The sequence below is a fragment of the Macaca fascicularis genome, chromosome 18 (assembly GCF_037993035.2).
Source record: "Macaca fascicularis isolate 582-1 chromosome 18, T2T-MFA8v1.1".
Lineage (NCBI taxonomy): Eukaryota > Metazoa > Chordata > Mammalia > Primates > Cercopithecidae > Macaca > Macaca fascicularis.
Window position 1 is genome coordinate 71120772 of NC_088392.1, and position 27903 is coordinate 71148674.

Consider the following 27903-nt stretch of genomic DNA (forward strand, 5'->3'; position numbering starts at 1 on the left):
AAATAAAAATGCTCAATCTCTGTGATCTGAGTGGGGCTGAGGAGTGGGGACAGATCTCCATTTTGCCCTGTTCCTCCAGAAGCGGGAGGTGGGGACTGCGTCCTGAAGTCGGCAGCCCAGTGTTTTTATTTTTTATTTTTTAATTTTTTGAGACAGAGTTTCACTCTTGTTGCCCAGGCTGAAGTGCAATGGCTCAATCGTGGCTCACTGCAACCTCCACCTCCCAGGTTCAAGAGATTCTCCTGCCTCAGCCTCCCAAGTAGCTGGGTTACAGGCATGTGCCACCATGCCCGTGGCAGCCCATTGTTTAGGATTGCCCCATAAGGGTGTTCAGATGCACGAATGACATGCAGTGCCTACGTTTGGATGTAGGGCTGGAAAAAGCTGAACTGATCTGTATATCAAGGAGACAGGAATTGGGGGCAAAGAGGCAAGAGAACAAAGGAGAAGATGGGAGGAGAAAGGAAGTCACAGGCACACTCTGGGAGATGAGCCACATTGTCCTATAACTGAAGCCACTTTTTCCTGCCAGTGCATTTAACCTCAGGCAACACTGGGCTTGGATCCTTATAACATCTCAGCTCACAAGAGGAAAGATTATCTTCTATCCTGGATTCAGTTAGACAATCCCAGATGATGATAATGGGATCCTGGCTTAGGCCACATGTCCACTCCCTCAGACCAGTCACTGAGGCCAGGTAGTGTGGTTGGCCCATCTTAAGTCACCTGCTCTGCGGGGCTGAGAAGAGCATACTTGCTAGCGTAGTAATGGTGCCACAGGTAGTGTGGAGCCTGCTCTGACAACCATAAAGCTTTTCGAAAACAGGAAAGCCAAATAAATATTCAATTAGATAAGTTACTTCCTGTCTGAAGATGTAATATAACTAGAGCAACCATTTAATTTATGACCCAAACCTGCGCCCTTTAAGAGTAAAAGGCGGCCGGGCGCGGTGGCTCAAGCCTGTAATCCCAGCACTTTGGGAGGCCGAGGCGGGCGGATCACAAGGTCAGGAGATCGAGACCACAGTGAAACCCCGTCTCTACTAAAAATACAAAAAATTAGCCGGGCGCGGTGGCGGGCGCCCGTAGTCCCAGCTACTCAGGAGGCTGAGGCAGGAGAATGGCGGGAACCCGGGAGGCGGAGCTTGCAGTGAGCCGAGATCGTGCCACTGCACTCCAGCCTGGGCAACAGCGTGAGACTCCGTCTCAAAAAAAAAAAAAAAAAAAGTAAAAGGCGACACTATTAATAATAATATCACGTATAAACCAGGGCTGTCCCAGGCAAGCCAGGCCTACGGTCCAATCAAGCATTACCTTCTTATTACTTTCATATCCAGTGAAGTGGGCCACACACAGATGCCTTGTAAAGCTTTTCAGAGGGAAATTTTTTACAAAAGAAATGAAAAGAAAAAAGTCTGCTTCAGGTTTTCAGTGGTGTGTGCTGGGCAGGAACAACTTTCACATGATTGCGACACTCCAGCCACTGTGTGGCTCCAGCAGGGAGGGGACGGGGTGCAGGTCACAGTGCCTAGGAGAGAGGCTGGGTGGGAACATGCAGCTCTCACCATGCTGGGTTTGGAATCAGCCGATCACCCGAATCTCAGCCAACAAATCGGCTCCACCACGTTCTACTCTTGCTGCACTTAATTGCTCTCCATTCATTAGATAGGAGGTATATGTAGTCTCACCCAGATAACATTGTTTTTTGTTTTTGTTTTTGTTTTTGAGACAGAGTTTCACTCTTGTTGCCCAGGCTGGAGTGCAGTGGCGCGACCTAGGTTCAGTGCAACCTCCACCTCTTGGGTTCAAGCGATTCTCCTGCCTCAGCCTCCTGAGTAGCTGGGATTGTAGGCTCACACCACGACGCCCGGCTAATTTTGGTATTTTTTTTTTAGTAGACACGGGTTTCACCATGTTGGCCAGGCTGGTCTCTAACTCCTGACCTGAAGTGATCTGCCTGCCTCAGCCTCCCAAAATGCCAGGATTACAGGCGTGAGCCACCATGCCTGGCCCCTTTAATTTTAAGATGTACCCTGCCTGTACTCCAGCACTTTGGGATGCCAAGGTGGGAGGATTGCTAGAGCGCAGGAGTTTGAGACCAGCCTGGGCAATGCAGTGAGACACTATCTCTAAAAAATAAAAATAAATTAAAATGTGCCCAGATGCCTTCTTCCCTGTGGCATCTCTGGCTAACTTCTATGGCTTCTCTCTTCACTTATCCAAGAAGGAAGAAGAAAATTTGGTGATGTTGCCAAACCCAGGTCTACCCAGGTGCCCACACAGCGTCCAGTGTGTTAGAATGTGGCGAGAGCATCACTTACGGCTGATGGGGAACATACCTCTAAACTTTAGTCTGTACAGAAGATACAAGGCAGAAAAAAAAAGGGCTCATCCTCACTCTCAAGCATGTGTGACAGAAAGAATCACGAGTTTCCATTCACAGACCCTAGTTTGAATCCTAGCTTCATCATTTACCACCAGCCTTGTAAATTAACCATCACATTAATTACCTTACCTGAATCTGTTTCTTAATCTTTTTTCATTTTTGATTTTTTAGCCACAGAGTCTCGCTCTGTCACCCAGGCTGGAGTGCAGTGGTACCATCATAGCTCACTGCAGCCTTGAACTCCTGGGCTTAAAATGATCCTCTCACCTCAGCCTCCAGAGTAGCTGGGTCTATAGGTGTACACCACCATGCCCAGCAAATTTTTTTAAATTTGTGTACAAGTGAAGTTTCACTGTGTTGCCCAGGCTGGTCTCAACCTCCTGGCCTCAAGATATTCTTCCTCCACTCTGTAGCCCAGGCTGGAGTGTAGTGGCATGATCTCCACTCACCACAACCTCCACCTCCTGGGCTCAAGCAATTCTCATGCCTCAGCTTCCACAGTAGCTGGGACTACAGATGCCCACTACATCCAGCTAATTTTTGTATTTTTAGTAGAGACGGGTTTCATCATGTTGGCCAGGCTGGTCTTGAACTCCTGTCCTCAAGTGATCCACCTACCTCGCCCTCCCAAAATGCTGGGATTATAGGTGTGAGCCGCTGTACCCAGCCTTATTTCTTCATCTTTTTTTTTTTTTCTTGAGACGGAGTCTCGCTCTGTCACCCAGCTGGAGTGTAGCAGCACAGTCTCCACTCACTGCAACCTCCATCTCCCGGGTTCAAATGATTCTCCTGCCTCAGCCTCTTGAGTAGCTAGGATTACAGGCGTGCACCACCACACGTGGCTAATTTTTCTATTTTTTGTAGAGACGGGGTTTCATCATGTTGCTCAGCCTGGTCTCAAACTGCTGGCCTCAAGTAATCCACCCACCTCAGCCTCCCAAAGTGCTGGGATTACAGGCGTGAGCCACTATGCCCAGACCCATTTCTTCATCTTTAAAATGGGGGTAACAGCACCTAACTCATAGGGATGTTATGAACGTTATATCAGTATATCAAACACCCACTGTGCCTTACCACATTCTCGTGGAACAACTATTTTACTCCAACTACTGTGTAATAACCAACTTCATGCAATATCATCTGACAGCCAAATAATTTGGAAGGACCAGTGAAAAATAAAAATGCAAAGCCACTTGTTCCAAAAATTATTAAGAATATCAAGCCAATAACATGAGTGCATTAAACCAAACCCAGACCTTGTGCGGTTGTACAGGTTACATTACCTTGGCACAGGTAACATGCCCTTGGCACAGGTGCTGTTGACAGCTCCTCCCCTCTGATGTACCAGTTATCTCTCATTTTCTGCCCCAGTGCTTCTCTGACACCATGGCGTTCATATATGTGCAATCTGGAAGCCTGGACGAATTACGATCCATGAGGCAACACTGGAGCAATAGAGGATGGGGGCCACAAGATAAATACCACCCTCCTGTGACACTCAGGTGGACAATGCCGAGACGCATTCTACATCCTGATGAGGAACCTTGAATCAGCTCCCTCTCTTTCCCTTACCTGCCCACAAGTTCTTGTCTCAGACTCTGCTCTCAGGCTTAGACAAAGGCATACTTTTGATAAAACACTTTGCATAGATCTGTTTTATCAAAGTCCTCCCTTTTTCTATCTGAGGTGCAATAAACAGTGATCAATAAAAGAGATGTGAGGATTAAATCTAATGAAGAAGAAGAAGAGGAGGAGGAGGAGGAAGGAAGGAAGGAAGGAAGGAAGGAAGGAAGGAAGGAAGGAAGGAAGGAAGGAAGGAAGGAGGGAGGGAGGGAGGGAGGGAGGGAGGGAGGGAGGGAGGGAGGGAGGGAGGAAGGAAGGAAGGAAGGAAGGAAGGAAGGAAGGAAGGAAGGAAGGAAGGAAGGAAGGAAGGAGAAGGGGAAGGGGAAGGAGGAGGAGGAGGAGGAGGAGAAAAGAGAAGTTTGTATACATTTTGCTTTTTCATGTCGGTTCACCCTTCTCCTCACCCACCCACCCTTCTCTGCCTCAGCATCATATACTCATATTTTTTAAACCCTATCTGATCACCCCTTGCTATGAGATTCTACAAATTCCATTTATTGAAGTCTTATTTCTTTCTGACATTCATTTGACCTTGATCCTGTAACCGTCTCACTGGAAGACAAAACATGATCATGATTCAGGCTCTGAATGGGGAAGGAGAGGAAAATTCTACCGAAAATACAATAAACTAATTTAAAGGAAGTAAAGTAAAGACCACTTTTAAAGTGGTCTCAAGGCCGGGTGTGGTGGCTCATGCCTGTAATCCCCACACTTTGGGAGGCTGAGGTAGGCAGATCACGAGGTCAGGAAATCGAAACAATCCTGGCCAACATAGTGAAACCCCATCTTAAAAAAAAAAATACAAAAAAATAGCCAGGCGTGGTGGCACGCACCTGTAGTCCCAGCTACTCCAGAGGCTGAGGCAGGAGAATCGCTTGAACCCAGGAGGTGGAGGCTGCACTGAGCCGAGATTGTGCCACTGTACTCCAGCCTGGACAACAGAGCAAGACTCTGTCTCCAAAAAAAATAATAAAATAAAATAAAATTATTAAGTGGTCCCAAAATACCACTTTAAAAGAAAAAAATGACAATTCGATTCTTGGCTAGCTAAAAATCACATTCTGATAACTATAAAAAATGTACATATTTCACTTGCTTTATATGTTATGTTACATATTGTACTTTACTCTCTCAAAATATTATCCTTTCTCTTGTCTCTTTTATTCATCAGCACAGTTACTCAGTAACTTCTCTAAGGAACCATATTAGAACAGGAAAACTGTATCGAACAGTACAGTGACCTTGCCTGACCAGCTTGACTCACCCAACAACGAGGGCTCTGCCACCTAACAGATGCTCACCATTTGGCAAATTTCATTAAAAGTTCAATAACCCAACAAGATCCAGACTGATTCTCTATAAGATTATAGGATTTTTCTATACTATTGGGTATTATACTATTAATACCACAAATACCAAAATATATCTCAATTTTCATCATCAATTCTGGAAGATAATATTTTGATATTTTATTACAAAAACATAATACACTGTAAATAGCCAGCACAGCAAAAGAGTATACTCTAGAAACCACTGACTACAATAGACTATCAATACATTAGTAAATCATACCTATAAATTTTACAAACAGTATTGATATTAGTTTGATTTTTTACAATGTACCTGCTAATACATTAGCAAATAATTCATTGCAGGAGATTAGAGTGCATAACATCCTCATTAAAAATACATTGATATAAACTTTTAAAAAACTATTATATCTATAACTTAAGCCATGGTTTCTTTTTTCACCAAAATTGTATCAGAGTATTTAGAGTAACTATAACTTAAATAAGTGTATTCTCACTTTTTTTATTCAACAAATATTTCTTGAAGCCTAGTTTGTACCTGGAGAAAAAATAATACACAAAAGAGAAATGGAGTCTAGCCCTGGGAATTTATAGTCCAGTAAGGCAGAGACAAGCAAGCAGACAGTTAGAATACAATGCAGAGCAGTGAGTGTCATGATGGGGAAGTCTGAGCTGTTCTGGTAGTGCTTAAGGAAGCCCTTAACCCATTCTTGAGAGGTCATGGAAGCTTCCAGAAGGAAGGGACAATTAATCTTGTAAAATTAACAATCTTGTAAAATTGAAGGGGCAATTACCTGTAAAATGAGGAGCAAGGGTTGACACAACAGAAGGAGAATGGCAGAGATGGTGAAGATTTATGGCAGGGAAACTGTACGTTCCAAAGCCTAGAAGTAAGAAACAAGGTACATTCTTTGAGGTCCTGCAATAGGTTTCCTATAGCCATATTATCCAAAGATTTAAAATGCTTTGTAGACTTCTATGTGAATAAAATTTACTTTACATAAATTAACTTAAAACTTCCTCTCATGCTGTGGCTGTTTTACTGATGGGGTGGTTGCACCTTTGATGCATAGATGCACTGATGCCACAGCTGCACTGATGCATTGATGCCATTGGTGCATGGATACTATTGATGCCTTGATGCATAGATACCATTTGTGCATTGATACATTGCTGCCATTGATGCAGTCCCTCAGGGATCTTCAGCCATTTGTCAGTAAGAGCAACTCTTTCCTTCCCTCTCTAACAACATAATCATAATTGGTTAACTGATGTTATTTAGATAGGTTCTGTGCTTTTGCCTATATAGACTATTTTGTTGTTGTTTTGAGCCAGAGTCTCCCACTGTGGCCAGGCTGGAGTGCAGTGGCATGATCTCAGCTCACTGCAACTTCTGCCTCCTGGGTTCAAGTGATTCTCCTGCCTCAGCCTCCTGAGTAGCTGGGATTACAGGCGCGCGCCTCCACACTCAGCTAATTTTTGTATTTTTAGTAGAGACAGGGTTTCACCCTGTTGGCCAGGATTGTCTCGATCTCCTGATCTCATAATCTGCCCGCCTCGGCCTCCCAAAGTGCTGGGATTACAGGCGTGAGCCACCGCGCCTGGTCACCTATACAGTATTAACTACAGTTAATATGCCCTATTAACTAGAGCCAGATATACTACTTCAGGAACATAAGTCATCAGATTTTAGAATTAGTCCATCCTGGGAAACATGGCAAAACCCAGTCTCTACAAAAAGTACAAAAATTACCCAGGCATGGTGGCATGTGCCAATAGTCCCAGCTACTCAAGAGGCTGAGGTGGGAGGACTGGTTGAGGCTAGGAGGTCGAGGTTGCAGGGAGCCACGACTGTGCCACTGCACTCCAGCCTGGATGACAGGGCAAGACCTGTCTTTAAAAAATGTAAATAAATAAATAAAGTTTTTGAGTTATTTATTCAGTGCCAAATTTATTTACTCCTGGGCATTTTCCCCTTCTTCTTCACTCATATGCTGTGGTATTTGTAGATAATAGTTTGAATAATTTTTTTATCAATACCTCTTGGACAATAATGAAAATTGATCTTTTGTCTCAATGTTGTGTATTACAGATAACACTGTAATACCAAATTTAATTTCTTCCTCGTATATGCTTTTATTATTTTCCGTTTCTGTGGTCTCATCAGAAACTCTCCCTGCTGCTCTCATTCTGTCAGTTTACTGTGGAAATCCATGACCGCAGAGGACTTGAAGAGGTAAACAGCTAATATTAGGACTCTCTAGATTATTTTCAAATAAGGAAGTATTTTTGCAAAGCCTAAACCACTCAGATCTATACACTACAAAAGGATGCCTTTTCAATTTTTATTTTATTTTATTTATTTATTTATTTTGAGACGGAGTCTCTGTCGCCCGGGCTGGAGTGCAGTGGCCAGATCTCAGCTCACTGCAAGCTCGGCCTCCCGGGTTCACGCCATTCTCCTGCCTCAGCCTCCCGTGTAGCTGGGACTAACAGGCGCCCACCACCACGCCCGGCTAGTTTTTTGTATTTTTTAGTACAGACGGGGTTTCACCGTGTTAGCCAGGATGGTCTCGATCTCCTGACCTCGTGATCTACCCGTCTCGGCCTCCCAAAGTGCTGGGATTACAGGCTTGAGCCACCGCGCCCAGCCTCAATTTTTATTTTATTTAACCTCTTTAAGCCTAGTCCCGTGGGGAGAGGAATGCCTACCTCACATGCCTAATAAATGAAGACTGCCTAGTGTTAATAAGCGGAAGGTCCCTCTTTGAGTTAGATGGTAAGGATATAACACAGAACAAAGCCGAAACCAAATATGCTCACTTTTACCGAAACAATATAAATTCCCAAAACTAAATGCAAATGTGGGTGTTTAAGAAACTAGCAGTTTCCAGGGGGAAAGGAGTTGATTTTTCCAGGTTGCTGCAGATTTCTTAGCCCTTCTGGGTTTCCATTTATTAAAACACAACTGAAGGCTTCTCCTGACATGGATCCACGGCAGCTTGGATCAGAAACGCATCTTACTGTAGTGTGTTGTTAGAAAGACTTCCTTCTGATGATTCCATAACTCCTCAGATGTAGTCAAGGAAGATTCTTCACCTCAACATATGTAAATATTCAAAACTGAGTTGCTACAATCACTCGCAATAGTGAGCAGCATGTCCTAGCCCAGTGCCGAGCACTTAGTGGGAATAGCTGGAAAAAAAAAAAAAATGTTAAGTTCATTCATGAAGAATTTCCCAAACACTGATAAAGAAAAGACCAACAAACTAGTAGAAAAATGGCCAAACATACTGACATACAGTTCACAGAAAAGGAAAGACAAAATGGCTCTGGAGCATGTGAAATGATGGTCAAAATTTCTCAACATAAGAGAAGTGCAATTTAAGGCCAGGCGTGATGGCTCACACCTGTAATCCCAGCACTTTGGGAGGCCAAGGCAAGTGGATCACCTGAGATCAGGAGTTCCAGACCAGCCTGGCCAACATAGTGAAACCCCTACAAAATTAGCCAGGCGTGGTGGCGGGGCCTATAGTCCCAGCTACTTGGGAGGCTGAAGCAGGAGAATTGCTTGAACCCAGGAGGCAGAGGTTGCAGTGAGCTGATACTGTGCCACTGCACTCCAGCCTGGGCAACAAGAGCAAAACTCAGTCTCAAAAAAAAAGTGCAACTTAAAACAACACTCAGTCATCATTTTTCAATTTCTGAAAAATGTTGATAGGTAACATTTAATAACACTCTGTTGGTAAGAATATGGGAAAATAAGCAGTATAATTGCTTATGGCAAGAACATAAGTTGATTCAACCTTTCTGAAGTACAGTTTTGCAATATATATCAGATAATCTACTCATAAACACAGAAAATTCCTTTTCTAGAAATTACATAGATATATTCAAACAAGTACAAAACAACACATGTACAAGATATGCACTGCAGCGTTACTTGTTATAGCAAAAGACTAGAAACAACCTATAAGCCTGTCAACAGGTGACGGGCTAAATAAATTATGATATATCCACTCAATGAAATATCCTATGCCGGCAGGGTGCTGGAGCTCATGCCTGTAGTCCCAGCACTTTGGGAGGCCAAGCCGGGCAGGAGTTCGAGACCAGCTTGGCCAACATGGCAAAACCCCGTCTCTACTAAAAAAATACAAAGAATTAGCTGGGCATGGCGGCAGGTACCTGTAATCCCAGCTACTCGGGAGGCTGAGGCAGGAGAATCGCTTGAACCCAGGTGGAGGAGGCTAAAGTGAGCCAAGATCGTGCCATTGCACTCCAGCCTAGGCACCAAAAGTCAAAAAGAAAAAAAGAAAAGAAAAGAAAAAAGAAAAGAAAGAGGAAGGAAAGAAGGAAGGAAGGGAGGAAGGGAGGAAGGGAGGAAGGGAGGAAGGAAGGAAGGAAGGAAGGAAGGAAGGAAGGAAGGAAGGAAGGAAGGAAGGAAGGAAGGAAGGGAGGGAGGGAGGGAGGGAGGGAGGGAGGGAGGGGAAAGAAAGATCCTACAGCCATTAAAATTAATGAGGATGCTTTTTTTGTAACAATATAAAATAATTTCAAATGTTAAGTTAAAAAAACACAAAGTATAAAACCATGTGAAGAGTATGCTACCATTTTTATGAAAAGAGAGGGGGGACTGTCTGCTTACATGTTTGTTGGCATATACATAAAGTAGTTCTGGAAGCATGTTTACAAAACTCATAGCATTGTTTCCTTACAAAGAGAGAAGACTGCTTGGCTGATGAATGGGATGGAAGGGAAATTTATAAGCCTTACTGTAATTTTGAATCGTGACTATATTTCATATGCAAAAAATAAATTTAAAAATTGAAAATAAAAGGACACTTGAACTCTGATCACTGATTCTATCTCAGCCTCTGTGATCTTGAATCACTGCATTTCTCTGTAGCTCATTTTTTCCCTTCAAAAAATAAGAAAGTTAGACTGGCAAATCTGTCCGTTTCCCTCTAATTTTAGAGTTTTAGTTAGGCATATGTAAGAAATCATGGCTTCAGGGAAAAAAATAGAATAATACTTTTACACATTGTATATATAAAGTTTAACGGTGGCTCTGGCCCATGTGATTCTATTTCTTCATAGTCGTGTAGCAAAAGCCTGGATTCAATGCAAGCAGGCCTACCCCTCCTTCTTACAAACACATGACATCAACATGGTCTTTATGAAAATTGGAGGTGTCTATGTAGAGCCTCTGTAACCACATGCCAAGCAAGCAGGTACTTGTAATTCTCCAACTCAGGACTCCTGAAGACAAGTAGTTCTCACTTTTTAACACAGTCCACTTAAGGAAAGTCAAAGACCCCAAGACCTTCTCATCCCACCCATTCTCGCTGTGGTAAGAATCTGCTTCACTCAATACAGAAACATTCTGGTTTATACCTGTGCATACACACAACTTAGTGGTTTAGAAGTTGCCACACACAGCTAAAAATCTACTTTCGATGAAAAGTAGGGCCAAGAATACAGTTGTTGCAAATATGCAACGCTCTACACTGTAACCAAACAACTCCCAACACTAACTTAAAACTACAAAGCAAAAGAGCAGCAACTAAAAATAATACCATACTCAAAAAACCGGAATGATTTAAGGATAAGAATTTCTCTTTGATATTGTAGGAATTGCATTTGTCTAAATGTGAACAAGGGCAATAAGAGTTTTGCAAACTTGTCAAAACTACATGATAGCCAGATGCTTTAGCCAAAAGATACTGAATTAGAATCCCTAGTTACCTGCTAATTTTCATTTATGAAACCAAATTTTAGTCAACTTTAATAACTCATTCAAAAGATTATTGGAACTAATTCTTACTTATAATCTGAAAATGAGAGTCTATGGAACATGTAGTTTGCCTCCATATCCCTCATTTGTAAGAGAATATTTATTCCTACATTTTAAAGATCAAATGATCAAACAAGTTGTAACAATATTTTAAAAACTGCAAAGGGATTGATATATTTCACAAATGTAAATCATTATTAGCATTTGTTATCATTATTAAATCCTGAGGTGGCTCAGGCTATAATAGTCATGCAGCATTGAGCTGCTACGGATAATAACCACTGAGTTGTTAAAGATTTCGAAGGATTCTGGTAAGACTGAGCGATTTTGGCAAATGTTAATTTCTTTTTTTTTTTTTTCACATAATAGAGACCAGGTTTCACCATGTTGGCCAGGCTGGTCTCAAAACTCCTGACCTCAGGTGATCCGCCAGCCTCCACCTCCCAAAGTGCTGGGATTACAGGCATGAGCCACCACACCTGGCTGACAAATGCTAATATTTAATTGAGTTATTGAAATTAAAGTTATTCTAAAACATTGTTTAGAAAGTTGTATATTGGGAATGAACCAATAGATGATTATATAATATGCATATATTTGATTCATATAGACAAATTTCCTAACAAGTATGTTTTGCCAGGGCACCCAATCTTTAGTTTCTAATAAGCAACTGTTGAGGAAGTGAAATGCACCAAATTTTCACATTCTGCATTTGGGAAATATGCCCTGGAGATATTTAATAACACACTCTGCTTTTTTGCAATGATTATGTTAGTATATACAAACTTACCTTCAGGATCTGTTTTAATTACAAATGTGTCATGCATAAAACATGTGGAATCATTTCAATATGTTCATTATCCTTTGCTTCATTCTTCAATTCACAAGGCAACTTTAATTGTAGTATATTCATCAACTCTTCTTTAGTCTTAAGATTTCCACAGATATTAGTTCAGCTTAAATTTATAGAAAATAGTCCTCTGGCAGGTTGCCCCTGATTGGGTTCCACATGAGAGGACAGTATTAATCAATGTACTGGAAAACATGTAAGCGCCAAAGCCATATTAAATCTAGGCTCCATCCCATAGGACCCTGATTATGGAAATAGATTCACATATTTTAGTGTTAATGTTTGCAACCACAATTCTTTCTCAAATGAAACCCGAAGCACTCATGCAGATTAGCACTGGTCTAACATTTTAAAACTTGGCTTTTAATCGAACTTCAGAGAAAATGATTGCAGCCTCACTGCGTACTTATTCTCCCTACTTTGCCAGGGTAACATGAAGCTTAATTAGTCCTCTGTTGAGGCTATTTGCTCCTCTGAAGTTTAAGTTTCTATGAAGGTTGAATCATTAAATAATTGCAGTGGAAACATTTTTTACAATTCTTTCCCCAAATCAAAAGTAATTTGAAAAAGCCCAAGGTACCTAACATTGTAGGGATTGAAATGTAATTAGTTGGTAGATATACTAGAATTTATTTGAGACAGTGGACCAGAAGTTGATGCTCAGAGGAGGAATCAAAATAAAAAGCCACCGTGAACGAAAGCAAAGAGGCAACTATGTAAAGAAAGTCAGAGAATTTCAGGAGGAAAAAAAAAAAAAAAAACAGCAAGAAGTCATTAAAAGTGGATGGCATCGTTAAACATCAAGGGCAGCTTAGGTGATTTTTTACAAGAGTTAGGTGCCCTGAGGAGAAAGGGCCTAATTGAACCAGCATTCAAGTGGCTGAAAGGAAAGCAATTTTGACCAGCCACCAAAAAGTAGATTTAAACCCAGACAAAAAAAATGGAGGGGAACTTTCTTTCCCAGTAAGTATATGGAGAGAGAAATACCTCTATCTTTATGCTAGAGCAATTGTTTTGTACCTTTTGCCCACCAAGACACATGTGGCAAATAATGTTTCCATTTAGACACACCCTTACAAGCACAAAAAACCTAGCATATTAGATAGGTGCAACTGTTCACCACATTTCATTTCTTTCTCTTCCACTCTAGAATTGTCACATGTGACTGTCATCTGTGTGGGATAGGCACTGTAATGGGTGGGAAAAGTCAATCATTAATTATTCAGAATGATTGAGACACCTCTAGTTGCTACCACTCCCGAGCAGAGGTAAGATAAACTAGAAAGGGCAACTGGAAATGCCTAGGGAAGGCCAGAGTGTCTGACTACTTGTCAATAAGCTCATGAGAGCCCCCGGGTTAAAATAATTAGCCATTCCCCAAAGGCTTTGTGGATCTCAGCCCTGTCACTCACTAACAACCTTCTAGACCAACAGCCAAGATTTCTCTATGAGCTCGCACAACCTTCTACTGTAACAGAAGAAATAGGGATAAACAAAATTCAATCCAAATTTTTAAAACTATAACCTACATATTTTAAATTTTGGACATCTAGTGAAATAATGTCAGCTCACCCCTCAATATATAACTTTCTAAGCAATGTTCTAAAAAAGGTAGATTGTGAAAACAAAAAGTTGACTAACAAGGGAACTTGCTTCTGATTTGGATCTTGTCAAAAATATGAAACTAAAAACCCACCACAGGGAATTGAAGCCTACAGAGAAAATCCAAAAAGTCTTTCTCATTTCACATCTTTTAGGAAGCTTATTTTGTACACATCTCTTATCTGAGATACTGTACTTATTGTCATTACCATTCAGACTGACATTCAATCACCTACTTCCTGTAAGTTTATTTAATTTTTCTGTTATATCTTCTCATTCCAATTAGATTATAAATTCCAGATGATCAGCATTGTATTCCTCTCAGCCTGAAGGCCATGTGGGGCACAAAGAAGGCGTGCTGGATGTTTGTTTGTGACCAAGTCCCACGCTGTTGCCCAGGCTGGAGTGCAGTGGCGTGATCATAGCTCACTGCAGCCTCGAGCTCCTAGGCTTGAGTGATCCTCCTGCCCAACCTCCTGAGTTGCTGGGACTATAGGCACACACCACAACACCTGGCTAATTTTTAAATTTTTTTGTAGAGAGGGGGCTCTTCCTATGTTGCCCAGGCTAATTTTGACCTTCTGGCCTCAAGCAATCTTCCCACATGGGCCTCCCAAAGTGCTGGGATTACGGGCATGAGCCATTGCACCCTGCCAGCATGCTGTTAAATGCTTGTATGATTAATTAAGTAAATTTAATTAATTTCTACATTTCTCTATTGTTTTCTTTCTAGCCATCATTTTCTGTGGATTTATTTAAACACTATTGCAATTAGAGTAAACAAATATATGTATGTGTATGTGTCTGTGTATATATAATACCTAAAGGCAACTGGTAGCTGTCATAAACTGGGAATTAAGAAAAATGTATCTGCCTTTGGCAGGGTGCAGTGGCTCACGTCTGTAATCCCAGCCCTTTAGGGGACCAAGGCAGTATATCACTTGAGGCAAGAGTTCAAGACCATGGCCAACATGGTGAAACCCCATCTCTACTAAAAATAAAAAAATTAGCTGGGTGTGGTGCTGGGTGCCTGTAATCCCAGCCACTAGGGAGGCTGAGGCACGAGAATCACTTGAGCCTTGGTGGCAGAATGTTGCAGTGAGCCTAGACAGTGCCACTGCACTAGAGCCTGGGTGACAGTGAGACTCCGTTTCAAAAGAAAAAAATAAATATATATATATATATATATACACACACACACACACATACACACACATATACATATCTGTCTTTAATCAGATACATCATCAAAAACTGAAATGAATATACTTTTAACCTTGGACAGAAACTGCTTTTAATATGGAAATGTTGGTGAACTCTTAGGGAAAATAGACTAAAATGTACATCTGAATCTAAGGAACATTTTTGTCCACAGATTAAACACATAATTACATAAGTTGAGTTTATTTTAGTATCATTCTAATGGTTTTCTTTTGCATCAGTTTTATTCCTGAAAGTTATCTTCTCCTTACTTCTAGTGTCACTTTTTTAAAGAAAGCTGTTACCAAGATAAATCTCAGAAAATACAAATCTAAGCAAGACAATTTAGGGTAACTTAGTTTATAGAGATTTGCATTTATAGCCACATTATTACGTTAAGAAATAAAGGTTGGCGTGCCCCATCATATGTTCCTGGCCAGTTTTGCAGAAAGTAACGTCAACCTAGAAAACAACATGAAAGCCAGCAACTGAGTTTCTAATGTTATGCTCACTATGGGGAACATTACATTGAGCAAAGGAGGCCAACAAATGCCATGTGTGAGCAACCTGAACTCCTCAAAGGAAAGAGGAAAAATGTTATGTTAGATCAGTGGTTCTCAACCCTTGTTGAAAGTAGAAACCTGAGAAGCTTAAAAAAAAAAAAAAAAAAAAAACAACAACAACAAAAAACCATTGCTTGTCTCCCATCCCTAGACATTCTATTTACTTTGTCTGGGAGAGTCACAGGCATTGCCGGGACAGTGGTGCACACTTAAAATACCAGCTACTCAGGAGGCTGAAACAGGAGGATCCCTTGAGCCCAAGAGTTGATAGATCAGCCTGGGCAACATATTGGGACATCCCTCTCAAAAAAAAAAAAAAAATTATTAGATGCATATAATGTACAGCCAGAGTTGAGAACCATTAGGCTAAATGATATAAAATTACAAATAAGCTTTCTAAAAAGACACATTTTCCCTCTTTATACTTCCAGGGCTAATTCAGGCAAAGTCTGAGCTACTCTTTAGTACAGCCCTCTTTATGTAGACTTAAAAGTTAACACATACATATACACAAGCCTCTAGGTTTCCCATGAAAACCATCTGTCAAAATTATACTAGCTAGAACCAACATGTTAAAAACTACAATTATAAAGAATGTTAATTCTTTGATTCTATTGAATTTCCACGGACTTTTTTGATCTCAAGTGATAAAAGCTAAATCATTCTAGCTGGAGTGAAAAGTGGAGGAATGGATTTAATCAGCAAATAGCTAGAAAGGACCAGAATAGGTCTCACATGAAGCACAATAGATCTAGGACCCAAATAAAGTCACCAAGACTTGGTTTCTTACTCTCATACTCCCTTGCACTAGTCCTTATCTCTGCTTCCCTCTAGACATGGATGTCATTCTTTCTGTCATGAGTACCCTACTCTGTGAGTTCCTACTCCAAGTGGTAGGAATCCCAGGTTCACATCTTTAAAATATGGCCTTTCCTGCTCCTTCAGGAGAAAAGTCCCAGATAATGCCTCTGCTGGCTCCAAGTTGGATCACAAGCCCATACTGAAAATCTCAAAAATATTACCTGCCTATAATATATCACTCAAAAATTAATTGAGTTTTAAAATGTTAATACGAGGACTGGGCACGGTGGCTCACGCCTGTTATTCCAACACTTTGGGAGGCCAAGGCGGTGGATCACTTGAGGTCAGGAGTTCAGGATCAGCCTAGCCAATATGGCAAAACTCCCTCTCTACCAAAAATACAAAAATTAGCCGGGTGTGGTGGCACATGCCTGTAATCCCAGCAACTCTGGAGGCTGAGGCATGAGAACTGCTTGAACCCGGGAGGCAGAGGTTGCAGTGAGCCGAGATCACACCACTGCACTCCAGACTGGGCAACAGGGCGAGACTCAAAAAAAAAAAACAAAAAACAAAATAAACTATTAATAGGAATAAACATAGAAAAGCAGCAAAGAGCGTAAACCACCACTTTGGAGAATTCTATATTTGTCTGGAACAAAATTCACCTAACAGGAAATACAGTAGTTGAATCATAAAAATAGTCAAAGGTCATATCAAGGTCAGACTTTTATTTAAAGGGATGAATTTTATTTTTATTCTGAGACCAAAGGGGGCCACAAAAGGATTTCAGGAAAAGAATGAGATGATCAGATTTGTTTTAGGAAGATTACTTTGGCATATGGGAATAGATTGAAGAGAATGCATTTTAAAAATAGACACAAGTTAGAAGGATATTACAGTTATCCACATGAAAAGAAATCTAAACTTGTACTAAGGCAATGGTTAAGACAAATAGAGACAAGAAATGGATTCGAGATTTTTAAGGATGTGGTATCTACAGTAACTAGATTGGGTATTAGATGCCCAGAAAGGAAGAGGATTCAGAATGACTCACTGTTTCCTGGCTTGGGAAACTTGGAGGATAGTCACACTGTTAACTAAGAATTCAGGAATAGAGGCAGGTTTGGAATGGATAGATGATAAATTCAGTTTAGTGTTAAAGTTGTCTATAGGATTGAAATGGAGGCCAACTCATACTGTAAAGCCAACTATAAGATCAACTTTAATTATAAAGTCAAATGTTAGATGATTAAGGCATAAATATATTAAAGTCACACTCAGGACAAAGATAGAACCAGAAAGGGGAGCTAGATGACATTTCTAATGAATGTGGAAGAGACAAATTAGTAAATAACCCCAACTACAATGGTATAAAGGACATTCTAGCCAGAGGGCATGAGCCTCCAGAAAGATCTAACATGAGGAGAAAACAAAGGTTTTGAAACAGAAGTAAGGACAAAATGAACGCTGACCTGACCCCTGTCCAGATCTGGTCATGGAGATTGGAGAGCAGCAGCAGTCACTTGGCCAGGATGTGAAGCGGGTGGGAGAACACTGGGTATCAGCAAGGGCAAACAAGCGCACTATGAAGTCTTCTGTTTTGACTCTCCAGCATCCAAACCCCCTTTCTACTGTGGGGGAAATCCCAGAGGAGGTGGGGGCAGGGCACACTTTTGGGAAGCCTTACAAAGAAGGCACTAGCACATGACTTAGGTTCTGCCATCTCCATGTCCCGCCCTGGACCTTGAGACAGTTGTGTAAGGGCACGGTGAACTTGAGAAATTTTTCACAGCACAAGCAGCAGTTCAACTGACGGTCCCATGACTCATTAGGACATGAGGCGTATTGTAACATTAAACATGCCATACCCAATATTGTTCGGTCTTCAGTAGGGCAAAGAAAGGACTTCCAATACTCACTTCCGCCCTAAAAGCACCACTTCCTGTCATGTGATATAGTCTATTGTCTGTTCTCATGTGATAATTTGGGGGAAGTGGGGAGAAGACAATTTGAAAACAGAGGTTAGTAGAATTTTTAATAATACAGTGTCATGGTAATTTTTAACTCTAAAATATTAATTTTTACATACATTTTATTATTAAACTACAGAACACAGATAGCCAAGGGCTCAGTGATGGCAGTGACAGAGGTGGTGACCCAACAGCAGGCCCCACAACAAACTGACCCTGTGCCGGGCCCGGGCCGTGATTCCAGCTGCAGCTGCACAGCCTCACTTGTCTCCTGCCCATCTTCCGACCCTGATTCTCAAGCCTTCTCATTATTGGGTTTCTTGGCAATCAATTCCTTTTATGTTTAAGTTAACCAAAGTTGGTTTCTGTCATTTTCAACTGAGAACTCTAATAGCTATAGATGAAAAGCACTTCCAGAGGAGGAATGGAGGGTGCCGTATGCTGGAGTCCCTGGCTGTTTTAAGAAACCCAACATTGTAGTATTTGGAGTTTCACAGAGTTTCTGTGGAAGAGAAAAATGATCTGATAAAATGAAAATGTAAGTACGTGTATGTCAGAATATACCATAACTACCACCCAGCCTGGATGCAGTGGCACGATCTCGGCTCACGGCAGCCTCCACCTCCCAGGTTCAAGCAATTCTCCTGCCTCAGCCTCCCCAGTAGCTGGGACTACAGGCAGGCTACCACACCCTGTTATCTTTTGTATTTTAGTAGAGGCGGGGTTTCACCATGTTGGCAGGCTGGTCTCCAACTCCTGACCTCAGGTGATCCACCCACCTTGGCCTCCCAAAGTGCTGGGATTACAGGTGTGAGCCATCGTGCCCGGTCCAGGAATACCTTCTTTCTCTGGCCACGATTTTGTGTCGGTTGTTTTGCTCCCAATGAAACAGAAATTATATAAGTGATCAAATTTGTCCAAAGACTTTAGTCTTTATATCCTACCAAATGCAGGGCCTAGTAGTTTCGCCTGTGCATTTCCTATACTTCCGCCTGAAAGGTGAGATTCTACAACCACCTACACGTCCCGGATTTGAGAGGCAGCGACACTCCCTCAGCAATGAGTTTCTTGGGTGAGTGATAGAGGGATGGTGCTTGACCTTGACAATTAAGCATCTGTATGTGTGACCAGACGGTCTCATGGAGGTAGGGCAGAGGTGGAAGTAGGGGTAGGAAGAGGAGAGTGTCCCCATCCCTTTAGCTGTTTCACTCAGCCAAGAAGTTAAGATTCCAACTGTAAGTCTACTTGTAATTTTCTCTTACCTTCCATGGGCTACTGAAGGAAACATATATAAAGCAAATAATCATGATTATGAAACGTAAGAGCTTTTAGCAGGAGATGAGTAGACCTTCCACATTTTCTCATGTTCCCACCTCTGGGAAGGGGCACAAAGGACCAAGTTTACATCACGTAAGCACTGCAGGTCATAGTCATCTCTAGGCATCCCATCTGCTTTCCATGAGAAGGAAACATTGTTTCCTGAGTGTCCAGTCCCACGCAGGAGATTTCCTCAAGGTCTATCTCCCTCATCTATATATAATCATTTTGCCTCTGCATCTGGCACTTCACATCTTGGTCTCAGCTTCACTTCCAGCAGCAGTAAACTTACATATGACTAATTATGAGAATTAATACATCGAACTCCAATGAGCTTGGTTTTGAACCTGTGGAATCCTTAGCCAGGATGAGCATCCCTGTTAATCTATAGAATGCATGCCTGTAGGAAGTCCAAAGCACACAGCAGAAGGCCTGGCAAAAATTTTGGACAATGAAGGGGATGGCTTGAGAAGGGCTTGCAGGCCTGAAGCCTTGCTGGAATAGCCTTGCCGGAAAGGACAGAGGCCTACAGAGACTGACACTTCAGGGGTGTGGAAGATGACAGGGCTAAGAGACAAAGTGAGATTATCTAGTCACAGCTGTGGCTGGAACACAGTCCAGGTGACTGTGCTGACACAGAGGAAAGTGTCGAGAGTTGCCCGGAACAGATTAGCCTTTGTCAGTGCAATCCAGTAAGAGCTCTCCAACCCGCAGAGGGCTGTCTGGGCTCTGACGGGAACATTGGCTTAAAGGTTTTATGCTTCAGCAAAATACAGGTGTTAGTGGACTGGGTTGCCAGGGGAGGGTGAGGCCTATATCAGAATGGAAGTAACCAACTTCCAGTGACCTTTTAAGGAGGCAGAGCAAAATGCCACCATGGCCATGCTGTCTGTCCTCACACTCAAACTCACACGACTCCTGTTGCACTTTTATCTTTTACACTTAAGTTTTCTATCATTTTGTTACTATTCTATACTCTGTAATCCAGCAATTATAAATTGTAAACCCAGGAGGCCAAGGACCATGTCTGTCTTGTTCCACACTACATCCCCTTGGACTACGTGCTAAGTAGATATATTTAAAATATTTGCTCAGCTACTGAAGAAACTAGATTGTTGACCCAAGTGCTACATACTTTATCATCATATCTTCCACTCTATCAAGATGCACTAAAAAGCTAAAAACTTCTAAAATATTCTCATGTCATATTTTGGTCCTTTTTCTTGGGTATGTACAAAACAATTATGTCATAGATTAAAAATTTAAAGTGGGCCAGGCGCGGTGGCTCACAGCTGTAATCCCAGCACTTTGGGAGGCCGAGGTAGGTGGATCATGAGGTCAGGAGTTCAAGACCAGCCTGACCAATATGGTGAAACCTCATCTCTATTAAAAATACAAAAATTAGCCAGGCGTGGTGGCACGCACCTGTAGTCCCAGCTACTCAGGAGGCTGAGGCAGGAGAATCGCTTGAACCCAGGAGGCAGAGATTGCAGTGAGTCGAGATCGTGCCACTGCACTCCAGCCTGAGTGACAGAGCAAGACCCCAGCTCAAAAAAAAAAAAAAATTTAAGTGAACTCCAACATTTGAAATTACAAGTAGAATACTGAGAATATAGTAAAAATAAAGTCTATCAATACGCAAAATCCCCTGGGTCTCAGTAAGGTGGAGACAAGCTTCAGATATGCATCCCTGTGGGCACTACATTTCTATCATGTGAATGCACTCTTCACTATATTTGTGCAGACATGGGATGGTATATGACTATCAGAACAATAGCAGTTGTATAATTTTTAACAAAATTGTCTTGGTACGGTTCGAGATCAGCCTGGGTAACATGGTGAGACTGATTCTCTACAAAAATACAGAAATTAGCCATGTGTGGTGTGTGGTGCCCTGCACCTGTAGCCCCAGCTACTTGGGAGACTGAGAGGTGGGAGGGTTCCTTAAGCCTGGGAGGTTGAGGCTGCAGTGAGCCATATCACCCCCAATGCACTCCCACTTGGGCAACAGAGCAAGACCCTGTCTCAAAAAAAAAAAAAAATCGTCTTGATATTTATAGTAGTAAGTTTTCTAAAACATTTATTTCCACAGGTATTCCATCATTAAACTATGGAACACTGAAAAAAATGACATGAAAAGCCTGAATGATATAAGAAATTCAGTAAAATCCTAATTAAAATAAATGTTGCATAATAGCAATTCTTACCAATATATGTCTTTTATAAAATGCTTATGAATACTTTAGAGAATCAGGGCACAGATTTATAGTCTTTAAACACTCCAGAAAATAATTATTTCTATGTGCAAAAGAATTGACAATGTTCTCTTAGTATTATAAGTTGTACCACTTTAGCAACTCTAAATTATTTGAAAACCATACATTTACAACTGAGCTAATATTATAGAATAGCTTGTGGAGTTATTAAAATCATTCACTTTCTCTAGTTAATAAATATGGAAGAAAATCATTCTACTTAAGAAAAGATTTCCCCCTATGAAGAAAGCATGAGTGTCTACTCTTTTAGGAACCAGCCTATCTTTAACTGTCTTCCAATCTTCCTTTTTTGTATTTTTTTTATTTTTTGAGATGGAGTCTCGCTCTGTCGCCAGGCTGGAGTGCAGTGGCGTGATCTCGGCTCACTGCAACCTCTGCCTCCCGAGTTCAAGTGACTCTCCTGCCTCAGCCTCCCGAGTAGCTGGGACTACAGGCACGCACTACCACATCTGACTAATTATTGTATTTTTATTAGAGACAGGGTTTCAGCATGTTGGCCAAGATGGTCTCGATCTCCTGATCTCATGATCCGCCTGCCTTGGCCTCCAAAAGTGCTGGGATTACAGGCGTGAGCCACCGTGTCCGGCCAACTGTCTTCCAATCTTTCTATTCCACTGACATGCCTGTTTCTTAGGAAAGTTATGAACATTATTGCAATATTACATCTTCTTAAATATTTCTACAGGTCTGAATCCTCTATTAATCCCCACCTTCTGGAAAACTCTTACTTCCATTTGGGAGAAAGGAGAAGAGGGTTTGAGACCTGTCACTGTGGGTAAAACGGTAGACAAGTCACTTAACCTCTCCGGGCCTCATTTGTAAAAGAGGGATGTATAATAATGTAAATAATGTCTGCCCCACAGAGTTGTGAGGACAAATAAGATACTGCATGTAGCAGTCCTTTGTAAACTGCACAACTTTACAAACACACTAATGCATTATGTCTGGCAACGAAAATTTCCACTCACTCCATCAAAAACCTCCCTTCCCTACATTAACCTTCAACTTTAATACAAACATTTCCAATCCAGCATGAAACACATCTTTCTCAAGCTCCTACCATGCATAAAGCAAGGTGCTAGGAGCTAAAGATCCAAAAGGGAAGAGTCAGGGAGGAGGCTGAAAACTGCATGAGCTCAGCTATCCCATTGTGTGTAACAGAATAGAACAACCTTGAGACATGTTGTGTATAAGCATAATCAAAATGCTTGACTTTGAGAGTTTTTTCTCTATGTTCTTTTACATAATAACTTTCAGAAATTTCAAGAGAGCAAACATATTTTCTGAAATTAAAAGCTTTTAGAGTACCAAGCTTACAATAGAACATGTGTCCTCAGAGACAATAAACCATCTGTCCTATCAATATGTTTAAAATCCTAGTGTGATATAATGCCAAATATAGTATATTTCTCAGTCTTAACATATGGAAAGGTTGACAGAGTCTCAAGGCCCTGATTCCTCCATGGACTGCCCACCTCCATCATAGGTCCAAGAGTGAGTTTTAGAACCTCATCTGTTGTAAGCTTGGACAGATCAAGTGTAATGCAAAGATCACTTTGTCTAGAGTTAGGCTTGGGCTGGACTGTCCATGTGTCCTCTGGGCCCTGCCATATTGCCTGCTGGGCTTTCCTAGGCACCCTCCCAAGTGAAAGAGGTACCCCTGGGCCCTTCTTTCCAGCCATTGGAGAGAAGAGACAAGAGGGGAACAGAAAGAAAGAGAAGGATAAAGAGAAAGGAAGAGATCCAAAAGTAAATGGCCACCCCCAAAAAGTAACATGTGAAGAAAAGCACTTTTAGCTTCTTCATACTTCCCCCTGAAACTTTCCCCTTTATGCCAGGCTCCACCCCATGGTCTGGATATATGGACCTGAGGATTTCATTCTAGATCAAGCTTCTTTTCTCCAGGAGGGAGGAAGGGGTAAGTATGAGTTCAGCTGGGCTCTTACTCCCGTGCCTTCTGCCATGAGAAAGTCATGTCCTATTCAAGGCTGTTCCTCTGGCCTGAGACACTGAATGAGAAGATGTACATAGTGTCTGAATCTGACCTGTGATCTGAAGCAGAACCATGCCAGCCAACCTGCAACTACAAACATATAGAGTGAGAAATAAATCATGTTAATGTAAACCACTGAGATTTTGAAGTGGTTTACTGTTACACAGTATAACGCAGCAAACACTACCGAATTAATCTCCCAAAATAAGGCATGCAACAACTGTGTTTGCCCTGTTACTCCTCAGCTGACACAATCGAGTCAATAACTTAATTGTAGCCTCTTCTGGCTTTCCATCTCCCAAAATCTTTTTAATGTCCCATAAAGCCGATTTGGACACCATTACTAATAGGTAAAAACCAATTTTACCTATTAGACGTTTACAGAACATTCCAACTAACAGCAGCAGAATACTATTTTTCTAAATACATATGAAATATTCACCAAAATAAACCATATGCTGGGTGATAAAATAAGTCTCAATGAATTTTAAAAGAGATTTAAATTTATGCTTGAAATTTAACCAAAATCTCAACTGTGGCCTTGGGCAGGTCATTTAATTTCTTGTTACCTCTGTAAAGCAGGCTAACAACATTGCTTCACAAATGTTACAAAGATTAAATTATTTCCTGAATAAAAGTTCTTAATCAGTGTGTGACACATGACAGCTGATAGTACTGACTTTGTCATTGTCATTATCCTTAACTTGCGTTAAAGACCTCCCAAACTCAGTCAAGAACTGCTTATCAGTAAATTCCAAAGAAAAGCCCTCACTGGAAGCCATTATCTTCAGCAAACCAGTGCAGGAACAGAAAAACAAACACCACATGTTCTCACTTATAAGTGGGAGCTGAACAATGAAAACACATGGACACAGGGAGGGGAACAACACACACTGGGACCTGCTATGGGAGGGAATGCAGGGGGAGAGAATTAGGGAAAAGAGCTAATGCATGCTGGGCTTCATACCTAGGTGATGGGTTAATAGGTACAGCAAACCACCATGGCACATGTTTACCTATGTGACAAACCTGGACATCCTGCACATGTACCCCAGAACTTAAAAAACTAAAATAAATATAAAAAACTAAAAAAAAAAAAAAAAGAAAGAATAGCCTTCAAATATATAGGCGTATAATCAATAATCCTGGTGATCTTAATCAAGTTGAAGACTGAAACACAGGAATTTTTTTTAATCTATCATCAATATTTTGGCCTCAAGACAATCAATTTCAATTCTCATATCAATGTAAAATTATTAATTTACATGTCATTGCAGATAATGCAAAAGCAAAGCTAATCCACTCAGGTGAATCAGAATCTCATTTTCAGCACTGAAGTTCCCTATGCTCATACGTCTGCTCCAATTTTTCAATTTAAAAGGTTTTCTTCAATTTAGAATATACTGTCTTTAAAGTTTCCATCAATCTAAGGCACTCAAAAAAGGAAAAGGTCATTGAGATGGTATGGCAAATGAGAAAGAACGAAGTGACGACAAAATGCAAGAGCTAAAGGACTCATAGAAAACAAGAAAATGAGGCTGGGCACGGTGGCTCACACCTGTAATCCCAGCACTTTGGGTGGCCAAGGCAGGCGGATCACCTGAGTTCGGGAGTTCGAGACCAGCCTTACCAACATGGAGAAACCTCATCTCTACTAAAAACACAAAATTAGCCAGGCATGGTGGTGCATGCCTGTAATCCAGCTACTCGGGAAGTTGAGGCAGGAGAATCGCTTGAACCTGGGAGGTGGAGGTTGTGGTGAGCTGAGATTGTGCCATTGCACTCCAGCCTGGGCTACAAGAGCGAAACTCCATCTCAAAACAAACAAACAAAAACAAGAAAACCTAGACTTAAACCTCACACCTCATACAAAAAAAATCAAAATTATTATGGACTTAAATACAAAACATGAAACGTTTTTATAAAATAGGAGAAAATATTCATGACCTAGGGATGGGCAAAGAGTTCTTAGACTTAACACCAAAAATATAATCAATAAAAGGAAAAATTTATGAATTGGACTTCATTGAAATTAAAATATTTATTCTGTGAATGGGTCGGGCACGGTGGTTCACGCCTGTGATCCCAGCACTGTGGGAGGCCGAGGCGGGCGGGTCACGACGTTGGGAGATGGAGACCATGCTGGCTAACATGGTGAAATCCCGTCTCTACTAAAAATAATAATACAAAAAATTAGCTGGGCGCGGTGGCGAGCGCCTGTAGTCCCAGCTACTCAGGAGTCTGAGGCAGGACAATGGCCTGAACCCGGGAGGCGGAGCTTGCAGTGAGCCGAGATCGCGCCACTGCACTCCAGCCTGGGCGACAGAGCCAGCCTCCGTCCCCCATGTGACTGTACAACCCTTCGCTGACACCTTGGAAAACCAAAGGGTCAGAGTGTTCAGCCACACAGAATATCCTTCCAAGAGATTAAAAGTGTTCCTAATAAATCTGCTCAATCAATACAGAGCACCTATAGGAAATTTAAGAGCACTGGCCCTCAGCCATCTCAGCAGAAGCCCAAAGAACAGAGGGATTATCTTGAAAAGATCTGTGGATTCGGCTCTAGTCTGATTATGTGAATCCCAATGAATTCCAAGCAAGATCCACAAGGTCCTTGAGAATTGCAGAACAGCAGAAAACTTGGCCTAAAAGGGACAGAAAGTACAAGACGAAAAGAAGGCTGTCAGATCCCCAAAACTCTACATACAGGAAGCAGGTTGAAAAAAGAACTCAGATGCAAGCACGTGCTGTCTTTCATAGAAAAGGAAGGATATCTCAGAGGATGGAACCAAACATCCAGAGGGTTGAACCAAGAGTTCAAAAGATAAAGCCAAGAGACCAAAGGGCAGAACTAAGAGTCATGGATTATTGCCAGGCCTTGAAATCTAATCAAGGAATTCTGCCTGGAGTTACCTGGCTGGATTTAAAAATTGCTTCAAACCAGTGAGGCTTTTTTCATCCATTTTCTCTTTTTTAATTGGTATGGCTGTAATTTTTATCCTATGCCTATCCTACTATTGTTATTTTAGGAATGTTGGGGGCAGGTACCACTTGCAAATGGAGAGGAATTTTTCCCAGGAGCTATACTTAATGGATTACACCAGAACCCTCTGTTCTCACCTAACTTAGGTGATTTAGATGATGATATTTGGGACTTTTGAGCTGATGAGATTCTGAATTTTGAACTGATGCTGTAATGGCAGGAATGATACCCTTGAGAACCTTGGGAAAACTGAATGTATTGCATGTGTGAGATGAACATGGATTACTGGCAGCCAGACATGAGGCAGTGGTAGGTAAAATTCTAAGAATGGCTCCCAGTGTCCTTCATGTTTGTATAATCCTCTCCCTGATAAATGTGTTTGGAACCTGTAAATATGATGAAATATCACTCCTGTGATTATGTTACATTATATTAGAAAAGAGCGATTATTCAGGTGGGCCCAATCTAATCACAAAACTCTAAAAGTAGAGAGTTTTCTCTAGATTGTTACATAAGGGGAAGTCAGAGAAATTCAAAGGATAAGGACTCGAGTAGTGCTATTGAGGCTGTGATGATGGAGAGCACCACGGGCAAGGACTGGACAGCAGCCTCTAGGAGCTGAGAGTGACTCCCAGTCAACAGCCAGAAGGAACTGGGCACCTCAGTCCTGCGACCACACAGAACTGAATTCTGCTATCAATGTGAATGAGCATGAAAACAGATTCTTCCCCAGAGCCTCCACTTAAGAGCCCAGCCCACCCAATGCCTTACCTTTGGCCTTGTGAGATCCTAAGAAGTAAAACTCAGCCCAGACTGCCCAGGACTTCTGACCTAAAAACTGTGAGCTACTAATGGGTGCTGTTTTAAGCCATTATGATTGTGGTAACTTGTTATATCAGCAGTAGAAGAGTACTACATGAATAGATTAAATGTGACACATCCATATAATTGAATAGTACTCAGCAATAAAGAGGGATGAATTACTGATACATGAAACAGAAGATCTCAAAATAATTATGCTAATTGTAAGTTAGGCCCCAAAAAACAGTGCATGCCATATAATTTCATCTATGTAAAATCCTAGAAAATGCACAAAACTCTAGTACAGAAAGCAGATCAGTAATTTCCTAGAGATGGGATGGGGAAGGGCAATTAGGGAGAGGTGGATTATAAAAGATCATCAGAAAATTTTGAGTGGTGATGTTTATTTTGTTTGTGATGGTGGTTTCACAAGG

At 41.5% G+C, this 27903-nt stretch overlaps 1 protein-coding gene across 4 annotated transcripts in view; it reads right to left on the reverse strand.

Moving 5' to 3' along the window:
* Positions 1–3669: 3669 nt before the first annotated feature.
* The window catches only part of METTL4 (methyltransferase 4, N6-adenosine), a 63561-nt gene continuing 39327 nt past the window's right edge, over positions 3670–27903 (reverse strand). The window contains exons 9-12 of one of the 4 annotated variants that reach the window (XR_010582914.2): positions 11904–12107; positions 8344–8514; positions 6114–6203; positions 3670–3831 (exon numbers count right to left, since the gene is read on the reverse strand). Coding sequence is in view for 1 of the 4 variants with exons in the window: in XM_045378250.2 (XP_045234185.2) it covers positions 8483–8514 (32 nt within the window). In the remaining 3 variants the exon portion in view is untranslated. Of the gene's footprint in view, positions 3832–6113; positions 6204–7976; positions 8515–11903; positions 12108–27903 lie in introns of those variants that run through there. The other 3 variants (XR_012427281.1, XR_012427280.1, XM_045378250.2) reach the window with 3 other exon arrangements.